Below are 14,168 nucleotides of genomic sequence, written 5' to 3' on the forward strand. Positions count from 1 at the left end.
CCTGAAATGAGTTTTTAATTTTCAGCAACAGTCTAATTAGTCTTTACTGGGGCCTGTTATTTTTTCTGCTTTTGCCTTCAGGGTCAGTAGCTGGCAACCAATACCCACTAGAACCAAGGCACCTGAATTACTGTAAGGGCTGAGCTAATCCTGCTACCACAGGCAGAAAGAAAATGAAAAGGGATGTGCTGCCATGGCCTGGCAGTGAGCAGCAGTAAGTCCAAGCTCTGTGGTGGAGCTTGTGCTTAGCATACACAGGACCCTTGGTTCAATCTCTTGTGTGCATGTGGGCATACACACACACACACACACACACACACTCTCTCTCTCTCTCTCTCTCTCTCTCTCTCTCTCTCTCTCTCCAAAAGTTGGAGACCCTAAAAGATGTCCTTGTTATTTTTGGTTTCCCTTTTTGTTGCAAGACAGTATAAGATATGGAGCAAAATTAGATCTCAGCCTTTCGGTGGTTAATCACCATGACAGTTGTCATTTATTAAGGCCTGTGCTGAGTGCTTTATGTGCTTTTTCTCATTGACTCCTCAGAACCATTGTATACATGTTAAAAAACAAATTGAAAGCTGGTGCCTTTAATCTCAGCACTTGGGAGGCAGAGGCCAACCTGGTCTACATAACAAGTTCCAGGCTAGCTGGGGCTACATGTAGGGAGACCCTCCTCAAAATAAATTAGATAAATAAATAAATAATCACAAATTAAGAAATTAGCCCAAGGTCAGAGTTAATGGTTAAACAAAAATTCAAACACCATCAGGTTCCACCATCTGTACTCTTCACCACTGTGATATAAGCCATCTGCATATATGGCACAGTTTTAGCCATTTGTTAGGCATACAGTCTTAACAATATAGGAAAAATCTGTTGAGCAACTCTGATGTGCCCCAGCATTGCAACAGAAGGGGACAGACAGCACTGTTCCCTCTCAGCACTCTGACTTCCCATAAAAGGTAAGTTTCCAAAGAGCATTTACCTACTACAATTTGAAGAATGCCATTGCCTGGCACATGACCTATAGTGATACACATAGCAAACTCTGACTCACACATATGCTCCTGAGCCACATCAGTAGTCAGGAAGTCAAAAGAATATTTCAGGACACATGAAACTTACATAGAATTCAGGTTTCAACATAGAATTCAGGTTTCAACATCCAGAAATTTTTATTGGAAGTTTTTTATTACCATCCTCTTTAGTTTCTGTGTCAATGTGTCTGCAGCTGCTAGGCCACAGCTACAGAATGAGTAGTCTCAGCAAAGACAGTGTGGCCTGCAGACTCTAAGGAACTTAGTGTGGACCTTGACAGAGAAAGCTTGTCAACTGACTCCTACTAGCAGGAAAGTTGGGATAATGAAACCAAACTGTCAATAGAGTGAAGAGATTTTGCCCCTTCCCCTGACACTTTTGAATAGTCCCCTAGAAAATCCTCATTCTAGCTCTTAGTGTAGGCCAGCACTTCCAGTAGAGAAAGGAAGCCTCCCTTCCCACTTCTGTGTAGCTCAGAGACCCTCCCACCCACTGCCTGCTTTGCCCTGGCTCTCTGAAGCTTCAAGACCCCATGTCCCTCTTCAGCACACTCCTCATCATAGGCTATAAGAAGTAATACTTGACAAAACATGCACTTAATTTCATTTGTCTGAAGTATCTTAACATCAAACTGGTAACCTGGAAATAAGAACTGAAGTCTAGTTGAAGTGATACTGTTAAGCCTCATGCCTATAGACCTTCACATGTGTTCTTATTTAGTCCTCCATTAGCAAGCAGTTAATGTCAGATAACACCACTCCCTTCCCCCTTTCTTTGAGAGTGAAGTTTATATGCTCGCCTTCCCTGATTGCTACATTCCACTGGCACTTTTTGACATTCCCTTAAGATGTTGCAGCTGTGAAATTGCCTTGTCCAACTTTTTTTCTCAAAGAATTGCGTTCTTAATGTTGAAACAAAGCTAAACACCAGAATTCAACAAACTGTACCTTTAACAAAAAGCAGCTCGTCCTGATTTGGGAGCTGGTAAGCAATGGGATGCCATCCATTGCCACAGTGTCTTCACACCTGTGGAATCCCACCCAGGCTGCAGGCCCCAGGGTGGAGCATTGGCAAAGAGAAACATCCTGAAGTTACCCTGGGCAAATGGCACTTAGTTCTAATAGGCAAGGCCCCTACAGGACAGAGGCATGAAAGAGGCCAGTCAGAGCTACCTCAATTGAGTTTGGAGGAAAAGAGAGGGTCAAAAGACAAAAACTTTCCTTTGCTGTTTTCTAGATCAAAGTCTTACTAAGTTTGCCTTCCCATGTTCATAGGAAAACTACAAAGTGGTTGTAGGGGTCCTCTGTATTGCCAAGCCCATTACAGACACCAGTACTACCACATCTGCTAACCTTGTCAGCCTCCCAGAGGCCTACTTTGTAGGGAATAGGGCAGAGTTCTTTTATAGATACAAACATGGACATGCAGAAAAGTAATTTGCCTGAAGCAATATGATTAATGATGGTGGTGATGCCTGAATTTGTTTCTGGGCTACTACAGTTTTTAGGCTTCATTTTTGTGCTGGATAGCTTTAGTGTCAGCTTGACACACCTAGGTTGAGGGAGTCTCAGTTGGGGAATTGCCTCCATAGGACTGGCCTGTGGCCATGTCTATGGGGCATCTTCTTGATTGTTGAGTAATGTGGGGGTTGAGTAATGTGGGTGGTGCCACCCCTGGGCAAGTAGGCCTGTGTTGGATAAGAAAGCAGCCTGAGCAGGGGCCAAGGGAGCTAGCTAGTAAGCAGCATTCCTCCATGGTCTGTGCTCCAGCTCCTGCCTCCAGGTTTCTGCCCTGGGTTCCTACCTTGGACTCCCTGATGAACTGTGACCCAGGAGATGTAAGCTGAGTAAACCCTTTCCTCCCCAAGTTGGTTTTGGTCAGAGAATTTTCTCACAGCAATGGAGAAAGAAACTAGAACAGAAATTCATACCAGAAGTGGAGTATCACTGTGACAGACCTGACCTTGGTGTTTGTAGGAGGATTGTGGAAACCTTTGGAACTTTGGGCTGGAAAAGTCATTGAGGGCTCAGAGTTTATTTCTGTAGAGCTTGGAACACTTATGCTGAAAGAGTTGTGAACAATGGAGGCCTGGCTTGTGAAGCTTCTAAGGGAAGCAGAGACTATCAGTGCTGTCTGTGTGATGTTTTGAATTGAGAATCTGTGGGTTCTGGTCAGCTGGGGCTGAAGAATCAGCAGTGATTAAGAAGAGACCAGAGGACTGGAGAGATGGGTCAGTGGTTAAGAACATTGGCTGTTCTTGCAGAAGACCTGGGTTTGAATCCCAGCACCCACATGGCGGCTAACAATTTGTAACTCCAGTTCCAGGGGATCCAACAGCCTCTCTGTCCTCCACAGGCATCACACAACATGGGTGCACTTATATTCAGGCAATACACGCATACACATAAAATAAAAATAATTTTTGTGGGGCCTTTTTGAGACAGGGTCTCCCTGTAGCCCCAGCTGTCCTGGAACTCACTATGTAGACCAGGCTGGCCTTGAACTCACAGAGATCCACCTGCCTCTGCCTCCCGAGTGCTGGGATTAAAGGCATGTACCACCACACCCGGCCAAAATAAAAATAATTTTAAAAAAGAAAATTAAAAGAAGAAGAGACCAGAACCTGAAGTAAAAACCTTAGCTTTGCTGAGACAATTGATGCTGGTTAGCTGGGGCTGAAAAATCAGCTGTAAGTAACAAGAGACCAGCATCACGGTGGTGAAATCCTCTGGGAAGCATTTCCTCGGTCTCCACACAGAAGCTGTGGTTGAGAGGGGACCTGAGCCTCCATCTCTAGTTGAAAGCAGGACTTGTTAATGTGTAAGAGTTTCCTGCATGGTTCTGGTGTTGAAAATGTGAAGGGGTCACAGAGAACAACTGAGGCTTGGCAGCAGGAAAGGCCATAGGTAAAGGTGCAGCTTTAGTTGCAGTGACCCCAGGATTGAAGGGGTCATGGAGAGAATCTGAGGCTTTGCACCCCAAGAGGCAAGAAGAGGCCATTGGTGAACCTGTAGCCTCAGTTTCAGTGGAGACCCCAGCTTTTTGGAGATGCCAGGACCGTGGGACAACCACCAAGGACAGCAGTAGGTTGTGGAATGGAGCTGGCCTGGGTCTGTGAGACGAGCTGAGTGTGCTGTGGACGGCAGAGTCAGAGAAGTGGAGCTTCCAGAACCCTTTGGAGCCCAGAAGATTGTGAGTGAATCCCAGAGGTCCAGCCTTGAGCTACTTTGCTGGACTTGGTTTTGCTTAGGTGTGGCCGATTCTTCCCTTTGAAATACGAGTTCTTGTTTTGGATTTGACAGGAGCCCCCAGTTAAGAGACTTTTAAAAGAGACTGAAGGACTGTGGGGCTTTTCAGGTTGTACTGTCTTATGTTTTGATATTGATACTAACATCATATATTGGGAATAAGAATTGGAAAGGTTATGGTTTAATAGTGATGTGTTTGTGTGTCAAGTTGACAAGGGGTCAATTGTGCTGGATAGCTTCAGTGTCAACTTTACACACCTGGATTGAAGGAGCCTCAATTGGGGAATTGCCTCCATAGGACTAGCCTGTGGCAGTGTCTTTGGAGCATCTTGATGGCTGAGTGATGTAGGAGGACCTAGCCCACTGTGGGTGGTGCTACCCCTGGGCAGGTGGGCCTGTGTTGCATAAGAAAGCAGACTGAGCAGGGGCCAGGGGAGCAAACCAGTAAGCAGCATTCCTCCATGGCCTGTGCTCCAGCTCCTGCTTCCACCATTTCTGCCTTGAGTTCCTACCTTGGGCTCCCTGATGAACAGTGACCCAGGAGATGTAATATAAAATAAACCCTTTCCTCTCCTAGTTGGTTTTGGTCAGAGTATTTTGTCACAGCAATGGAGAAAGAAACTAGAACAATTTTCCATCCCCACCTGTAATGAAGGAATGGTCTTTGGACTTGGGCACATGTGGGTATAAGTTCATCATTGTCATTTAACTAGCCGGGTTCCCTGGACTAGTTATGGAAGACTGTTCCCTCATTTATAGAAATAAGGATAGCAGCTGCAGCACAGGTTTCTGAGGGGCAATAAGATCTCCCACACTGTAGATACTGTTTCCCTTTGTTCCCTGTTGTGTGGCTGTGATGTGTATATACACATATGTGTAAACACACACACACACACACACACACACACACACACACACACACATATACTTCTATTATGTACCTGTATCTTCCTTGCAAGATTAAGAAAACAAAGATCATAGTCCTTTGGGTGTGTTTTAGGCTCCCTAGTTAGTAGCAGTGTCAAAAGCTAGAACTAAATAGCCTCATGACTTCTGAGCCCAGGCTACCCTTTTGGGGGCCTTGCCTGCCATGTGGTTCCTGTAGGTGTAAATGACTGATCAATGCAAGAAGGGTATCTGCATGAAAAATGAAGATGTAGCTTTCTAGAGCCTTCATTGTGCAGGTGTACCTACCTTCTAAACCTGCTACCAGAAAGGCCCACACATAAACTGGAACTCATTAAGATTTTTCAGACGTGTAACATATCTGTCAAAGTTCTTTCACATAATAAAGACTTGGGTGTCCAACCTGAAGCTTGCTTTTCCTTTGTTCCCTGAGTTGAGCAGCATGTTCCAAGATGGCAGAACTGACAGACTGAATCTCTACTCTCTCCCTCTTTCAATAAGCATCTATTTACTGTAATTATAACACTATCCACCAAACTGCTGGTAAGGCCTCATGTCTTGACCTTATCTGAGTTCCCTGGGTGCTCGTGGTGAGAGTGAATTCGTGTATATAGTATGGTCAACAAGAATTGGGGTGGACTTTTGTCTCCAAAGGCATTAGGAGGAGGACCTTAGACATCTTGGCATCTAGCAGAAGGCCGAATTCTGCCCCACAGCCTGCATGCCTGTTTCTCCTGGGGTGTGACGTGGTGCTCTTCAACTTTTAGAGTCACCATCTCTCTGGCTCCTTTCTGCATTCCTTCCCTGTGTCCTTATCAGCCTACTTCGGCATGCTCCCCAATTTCTCTAGGCTAGAAGTGAGTTCAAGGGCAAGAACAAATAGCTACCAGCTCTATAGAATAGGATAGGCTGGAACAGGAAGCAGCTTCAAAATATGAGGGGCTACAGTCTCCCTAAATATTTCCATTACCAACCCAATAAATAGGAAAATTCAAGGGGATTCAGCTCTGAGAAAAATGGTGGTGACAACTTATCAGACATGCTGTCTTGGGAGGCCTGCTCGTCTGCTGGCCTGGAGAGTACAGAAGGTGATTGTGCCAGGCTCTAACACATCGTTCCTTTGTCACCACAGGTGTTAACAGAACTGAAATCTGACAACCAGAGGCTGAAGGATGAAAATGGTGCCCTCATCAGAGTCATCAGCAAACTGTCCAAATAAAGGAGGTTCAGATCTAGGAGGGGGGATAGCATTTGCTGCCCTGCCCTTCTTTTCCAGCCATGGCCTTCCAGCCAAAAGAAGTGAATGTTTGGGAGGAAGGACACGTCTTTCTGATCCCCTTCAGTCACCTCCTCTACACTGTACATTTTCTCTGCACTCTCAGTGTCCTGTTGCTCCCACACTCCTACCCCAAGTTTTATGACAGTTTCAATGGAAGCATGGTGGTAATCATTCAAGCCATTTGGAGAAGGCCTATGCAGTACACCAAGCTCAGCTGTGGACCTCCCAACTTCCTGCTGCTTTGTCCACATTGGTTTTGGTCCAAATATGTAAGGCTTTGATCCATAGCCTTTATACTGACCTACTGTCCTCTAGTATAGATGAGTCTTGTGGTGCCACTCCAGGATCCTGTGCCAAGAGAAAGGGCAGGATGTAGAATTGCTCTGTGGACTGCCTCTGGAGCACTTTGCTTGGAGTCCAGGGTGACTGTGACTCTGTACTGAGACTCTGTATTCTTCACCTCTCAGGAACTGATTCATTTTTATTTTCTCTGTCAGTAGCTCAATAACATCCCTGCCTAGTCTTAACCCTACTCCTCCCTTTCTTTAAGGCGTAGATGGCCCTGACCTCACTTGCTCCTTTTACCCCTTTGTTTTTTCCTTCCCAACCTGATGGTATAAAAGCTGAAACAGAGCTTGTGACCGCAGTTGTCTTTGGCCATTATGGGAAACCATCACTCTGGTGCCTTGGTGCCATGGCCCCTGCCCCTGAAAAGCTAGAAGATGGCATAAATGTCACTCCATTGTTCACATCTCCCACTTGTCTGCTTGCAAAGTGACTTTATTAGAAAACCTGGACTTTTGGAGTCAGACATAGTGGCACACACCAGTAATCCCAGCTCTCAGGAAGCTGAGGCAGGAAGATCATGAGTTTGAAGCCAGCTACACAGTGAGACCCTCTCTATCAGGGAAAGGAGATCTGGGCTCTAAATACTGCACTCACCTTGCTTCCTTTGGCTTTGTTTTCCTCTCCACTGTGAAACCTATTGCTATTGAGGAATGGAATCATTACAGGGAGGCATGGGAGGGTAAGGAGTTGTTGGAGATGGGACTAGAGAGTGGAAGCTGTATGGAAAGATAAGAAGAGAGTCTCTGAAAACACTTGGAACACTGTATATGCTGTGAAAACGGTGGTGTGTTTGTTTCTGGTGGTTACATTTAGGGGAGAGACATTTGCCTTAGAAGCTGACGGGAGAAATAACTGTTTGATAGAGATTGAAAAGGATGAAGTACTTTCAGCTGATGACAAAAGTCACAGGATCTTAGAGTGGCAAGGTCCAAAGGTCATCTGGCCTAGCTTCCTTATGTCATAGGCATCCCTTCCTGCTGCCACAGTTTTGATACATGGTCTGCCTCTGGTGGCTATGCATTTATTACTGGAAGGTTGGGCAACTTTAGTAACCAGTTTTTGGTAATACAAGCTGAGGTCTGCCTGCTATGACAGCCTGTTAGACAGGGGTGGTTGGCAGACTCCCCTTCCCTAGTCCCTTGAGTTGCTCCTCAGATGGCATGCTTTCCATGCCTATCAAACCTTGGCCACTATCCTCAGGACAAAAATAGCCCTTTAGACTATCATGCCCTAACCTATTCCATAATTCTAGCATGCAGTTAAGCTAATAGTTCTCTGGGATGTCTTGGTATAAGTGGGTATGGTGTTTGCTTTTTGTAGGAACTTTATCCCTTGGTTCATTTTAGAGGGCAGGTCATTTAAAGCTTCATTATTTTGGAGTTTCCAGTCATACTCAGTGTTGGGTGTGGACCATTCTCTTTAAGATACACTACCTCTGTTAGTTTCTCTTATGAAAATGGCCCCATCATTCTCCATGGCCCTTGCAAAGTTCATGTGCTCTTAAACCAGAAGCTGTAATTCAGGGTCTGTAACAGCATAGGAGCCATGTCTCCTCTAACAAAATCCCACTTGTAGCACATGCCAGATTCTCTTACCTGTTTCTACCCACTTTTCTGATGTGCTTTCTTGGGCCTCTGTTATCATGGAGCACTGAGAGCTCAGATCTGGAATTATAAATTACAATGAGAAGTTCCTCATCTGTTGTAATAAGCCTTTCTTTCTTGCTACAGAGAGGAAGTCACAAGGTATCAGCTGATTGATTCTCTAACAACTAATTGGGGTAGAGGGGATTCTGTCTCAGGAAAAGAAAATGGGATTTTAGGAAACATTGTGAGCCCCCTCCATTTCATAGACCAGGTAAAGGTGTTGCAGAGTTCTCTCCCTTTGTGTCTTTTGAAGCATGGGGGCAGGTTCTCAAAACTCTCAAATGGGCATTACACCTTACTGCTATGCATGGCCTCTTGCCAGAAAGTTTTCTTATGAGAACAAGTTTTTCAGTCTCAGAAATACTGAGTTCTGTGAGCAAGAACTCTTCAAAGTATAAACAAACCATCCTAGGTAATTTCAGGCTCTTCCTTACGCCATTAATTTTATTAGATAGAAAACATTCTGAATTGTGGTCTCTTCCAGAGAAGAAAACCCCCATTTCTTTACAACCATATTGACTGGAAGCACTGATGAGGTGGTGGATAGCCACCTGTTCTCTGGGTCCTGGTAACCCCAGGTCTCCTTTTCTTGTATTACTTGGTTAGATGCACACGGTAGGTCTCCCCAGTGGCCACTGACCCCTTTCTCACCATTGGCTTGGTACTTGTGAGTAATCTGGCACTTCAAGCAGAGAGAACCAGCTACAAGCTGCCAGCCATACAGGGCTTACCCTCATTCTAGTCTTCGTGAGGGGTTTAAATGGGGAAGAAAATGTTCTCAGTACAGTGCCATACCCTCCTCATTTGATATCTTACAATATCCATGCCTTTGGGAGTAATGACTGGGCTGTTCAGAGGGTCTCTGGATGGAGTTTGCCATTTTGTTTTTCAGGCACTTCTGAGCCTTTTCAGACAGCTCCAGCATGTGATGACTCCAAACTCCATCCCAGTCTCTAGGGGAAGGGTTATGCACATCTCAGGGGATAGTCTCCAAAGAATCTGAAGAACAGATCTATTTTGGGCCCACTAAATTCACTACATTCTCAACTGGGCTGGTCTCATTTGCATTACATAAAATCTCCCTGTCTGTCCAAAGGTGGGATGTGTTTGCTCCTCATCCACTTTCCCAGGCTCTATCCCAGCCCTCATCCCTCTAGCTGCGTGTGTTCTTTGAGACCACCAAGGTCACTGGGTTCCACTCAGGAAGCACAGAGGCTAGCAATCTGTGAGTCCTAAAGAAGTATATATGAACTACTTGCGATTTCTCCACCAGAAACACTTCACTGAGCCAGAGTGAAAGAAGGAACACTCATAGACATACACTCTGCTAGGACTCTGATGCCTAGCCTCTTTGTATCCTCTTGCCATAGACAACTGTATCCTCTCAGCAGAAGGCCAGTGTTTCTGTGTAGGCTGCTGTGCAGAAGGTCCTGATAGGGCCAGCACTCATTAGGCAGTGGGCCTAGAGTGAGCAGAAGCCCGAAGAAGACAGGACTGTGGGAAGTGTTGCCAGCTGCTTCCAGACTGTTGTGCACCTTAAAGGGAAAGCCTAAAGGATTCAGCAGGTAGACCAGCTAGGAGGGATAATGACTAGTTCCACCCTCCAGGTGAGCCACAGGTTCCACTGTAGCCTCACTAAAGCAGTTCTGTAGGAGCCCTGTGTCCTCTCAAGACCACCCAGACTCCAGCCCTGTTCTTTGCACACCTTTATCAGAGGTTGGCCCTGCTCAAATCCAGGCCCAATTATAGTGTCATAGTTTCCATTTGATTCTGAATGCAGGTATGAACCCTCAAAAAATGTGGGTTCCCCTGACCCAGGAAGTAAGGCAGCTTTGAGAACAGGATAAGGTGCATACTGGGGGATCCAGGACCAACTTCTATTTAGCTGTGACCTTGGGCAAGATAATCTTTAAAGTCCTGTGATTAATTTTTAGAAAGAGCAGAACACTTTTTTTTTTTGAAATAGGGTCTCCCTGTAGCCCCAGCTGGCCTTGAACTCACAAGACTCACAAGAGATCCACCTGCCTCTGCCTCCCAAGTGCTGGGATTAAAGGCATGAGCCACCACACCTGGCATCAGAACACTGATTATACTTGGAATTTCTCCTTCAAAACTTCCTTTTAAGTTAAAAAATTCAAGACCCAAAACTCTTGTTTTCTTCCACTCAAACTGTTTAACAACAGCATGTCAAGGTTGACTTCTCATCCTTGTTGGAAAGTGAGTTTAATATTGAGGGTAATTGAATAGTGTTGCAATTGCTTTCCCTCCTAATGGTTTGGTAAGAAATATTAAACCTGCAGAGGTGGAAATTAGAGCTTGTGGGAAAATGGATAGAAAGCAGTTTGCTGCAGGCAGCCCTTGGACAAATCATCATAATGGGAAATGGAGATGCTGCTTTGCAGGTTTCTTCAGCCTCTTCCCCTCAACTTTCTTAAATGCGGTCTGCACTGGCTCTCAGTACCCAAAGAGCAGACTAATTGTATTTCTGGTTAGCACTAGCTTGTTCCTAATCTTGATTTCTGCCTTGAACAGCAAGAGAATTTTCCTCAGTAAAAACCTGTCCTTACTTCAACAGAGCGCTTCCTCTGGGTGCTAAGTTCTCAGAAGTAGAAGGTTCTGGTGCTCTTTAACATGCCTTCATTGAACACAAATCCACAGAAGGGACTATGAAAGCGGTAGATGTTCACAGACCCCTCAGCTACATTGCATAGAATTGTGCCCAGCTCTGGCCAGACTGGTGCATCCTGGGTTTGAATGTGAGGAAGTGGATGACCTGCATGCTGTGGTGGGTAAAAGGCAGAGGGCAGTGGCTGTGAATGTGGAGCAGGATGGAGGTTGCAAGTGATGAGAGGAAGGAAGCTCTTGGGCTTCAGGAGAGGGAAGTGAGTTCTGTTTCACTAACTTTATCCTAAGAGCTCCAGCTGAGCAGAGATCTTAATCAGCTTCCTTAATGGGTATTGCCACTGCTCAGGAGCAGTCAACCCTATCAGGGACAGCTATCGATTGCTAGTGTTCTGATTAGATTGGAAAATCAACTTCATTCTAGCTCCAGAGCTGTTATTGTCACAGCTACGAAGGAGTGAGGTGGTCTCTGAGGGCTCAGGATAAACAAGCGGACACTCAACCAGTCAGACATTGGGTGAAGTTGCACCCACATATCCTTGAGCTGTGGTTGAGGGCCACAACTGGCCTGAGGTGTGCTTGCAAGCCAGTGTCTGGAAGCCTGCTGTGGCTAGATGGCAGAAAAAGGAGGGAACATCTAGAGCCTGTGGCACTGATGCATGTTCTGGCCTCACCCAAGAAGACAGTACAACTGAAGGACTGTCTGTAAACATGAATTTGCCAACCTGAAGCTTTCAAAATGAGGTCTGGCACTTTCCTGGTTAGAAGTAAGAAGTCAGAAACCAATTTTATCCAAGTGTAGTGTTTTGTTGGTGTCTTTTGTTCTTCTGACTCCCAGTTTCCCACACATCTGCTTATCTTTGGACTTTGAATCTGTTGAGGCGACATTTTGTTATTTCTCCTCTAAATTTTCCCCTAATGCTGCCAATAAATTTTTTCTTGGGTGGCCCCTTAAGGTGTATTAAGATTCTCTTATGTCCTTCCAAAACAAGCATCCCTTCCCCCATTTCCCTCATCCCTCTGCATTCTTCATGCCTTGCTTCTACTCTTGGACCTGATGGTGCTTGAAAGAAGAGGTTTTCTTCTAGTCAACCAAGATTCCTGGAGGATTTCCAGATACCAACTGCATCCCCCTACCCCTCTTCTGCTTGCAGAGCTCCCTGACTGTCCTAATGGCCCCTCAGAGACAAGGTCTGACTTGTACGTCTGGATGATTTCTCTAGAGCCTGGCTTTGTGCTATGGTAGCATGTCTGGCTTATTCCATCTTTTTGAGAAGTGTGACTGGTTACAGCTCAAGGTAGAAGGACAGCACAAACTGAACCAGTAAGTTGGTATACTAGGTGACAGTCACTCAGCCCATTCATTCCACCCTGGCAGGAGAGAAGATCCACTAAAGGCTCACTGATGGTTAGGAGTTTAAGAGCCACTGACATGCTCTTGAACTCAGAGCTGGGGATCAGAGCATGGATCCTGAACAAAGGACACTCAGGGGCCAGCACCAGCTTGACTGTCTCCAAAGTGTGTCTATACAGTTCTTACTCCTACTCTCCTGAGACCTCAAGCAGATTCTAGTTTATCCTATGATGGGAGAGGCCAGGTAAAGAGCAGTTGTAGATAAGGGCACAAAGAGGCAGGTATAGGAGAAAGAGGGCTCTAGGAGGATGTGCCTATTCAACATGATCCCTTCCTGGTTGGATCCTTGGAAGGTCAGACCCCCACCCAGCTGGCACCTCAAGGAAGGCCTCGATTTCCCTGAAGAGAGGAGGAATGTGCTGCACCCCTGCCTGCATCTGGTGGGAGAAGACATGGCCTGTTCTCAATTGAATGGTTCAGACCCTGGCTTTGGCTTTATGGTTTCCTCACTATGATCATGCTTCCTCTGCCCTGACCCTGATCACCATTTTAGTACTAGCATTTTGTCTTTACTCTCTCCACCCTTCACTCTTCTATCACATTTAATGCACCAGATGGAACTGTTTTCAGCTGAGTTGTATGGATTAACTCCAGTCCATTGTAAATACACCTGGGGGAGGGTTCTGAGGGAAGGGAAGCCAGACTCACTTTGTGAACTGAATGTATTTTTATGCAATTTTGAGTGGCCTTTCAACCCTGAGATGGATGATTTTTGTTTTACTGGTTGTTATTATATAGTATTAAGTATTCTGTGTTTGAAAGTTTGGGAATAATATTCACATCTCTATGATGCTTGTAAACACAACAGTATTTATAAATGAGTAAATAAAACTGTTTTAACTTTGTGCCATGAGATTGACAGAATATCACATTTATGAAGGCCTCTGTGGGATCCCTGCCCAGCAGCCCTCAATGGTTCCCACTGACTTAGAGAGGTCTCTCTGCCGTGGACAGCCACAAGTTTGTAGCCATACCCCTGGGGACGGTCTCTGGGAGCATCAACAGGTTTTCTAGATTGATTAGCCAACCTTGAAAGTTTGAGGGAGGAAAAAAAAAGCCACAGTTCACATTAACTGTGAGTGGCTTTCTTTGAAGGCAGAAAGCAGGGATGCATGACAAGGTGCTGAGCCTGCCTCCATGTACACCAACACCATCCTACATTGGGAAGTTGGGATCCAGAGAGCTGGTGATTTACAGGCTCCCAGCACCATCCTTCAGTCTTCTACTGTGTGTAGAAGGGGTTTCCTTAGGTCCTTGACTCAAGATCCAAACCACTCCTTACTTCCAAACTATAAATGAAGCTAACTCTGGGGTCATTAGAGGGTGAATCCAAATGGCGACTGAAGGAGCCCAGCCCAGGGAGTTGCTGCACAGGCCACAGGCAGGGCCTGCCTAGGCTAGGTCTGCTTTCTCCATGCAGCAAGCCCAGCCTGGCGCTATTCAGCCCTGCTTTCTGCCAAGTGGAAATCCTTGGCCACTGACTTGGGAGGGAGGTTAGGGAGGGAAGATTCTTTTCCCCTGCTGTCACCCAGCTGTTTGTAGCTCACACAGCAACAGAAGAAACACACATGACGTCATGGTTGAAGAGTTCAGACCTGTCCTGGGGGCCTGGAAGGGAGGCAAAGAAGCAAGTCTGACTCAAGGAGCTCCTAGACCAGAAATGTCAT

The 14,168-nt window shown here is 45.7% G+C and overlaps 1 protein-coding gene across 4 annotated transcripts in view; it reads left to right on the forward strand.

The window, feature by feature from the left end:
* Ppp1r12b (protein phosphatase 1 regulatory subunit 12B) overlaps positions 1-13,354 on the forward strand; it is a 264,563-nt gene extending 251,209 nt beyond the window's left edge. For all 4 annotated transcript variants that reach the window (XM_029562176.1, XM_029562177.1, XM_008830322.2 and 1 more), the window contains one exon: positions 6,325-13,354. In XM_029562176.1, the coding sequence (XP_029418036.1) occupies positions 6,325-6,411 (87 nt within the window). In that variant the 3' untranslated portion in view covers positions 6,412-13,354. The remainder of the gene's footprint in view (positions 1-6,324) is intronic.
* The last annotated feature ends 814 nt before the right edge of the window (positions 13,355-14,168 follow it).

Source organism: Nannospalax galili, unplaced genomic scaffold, assembly GCF_000622305.1.
Source record: "Nannospalax galili isolate Female #2095 unplaced genomic scaffold, S.galili_v1.0 scaffold113, whole genome shotgun sequence".
Classification (NCBI taxonomy): Eukaryota; Metazoa; Chordata; class Mammalia; order Rodentia; family Spalacidae; genus Nannospalax; species Nannospalax galili.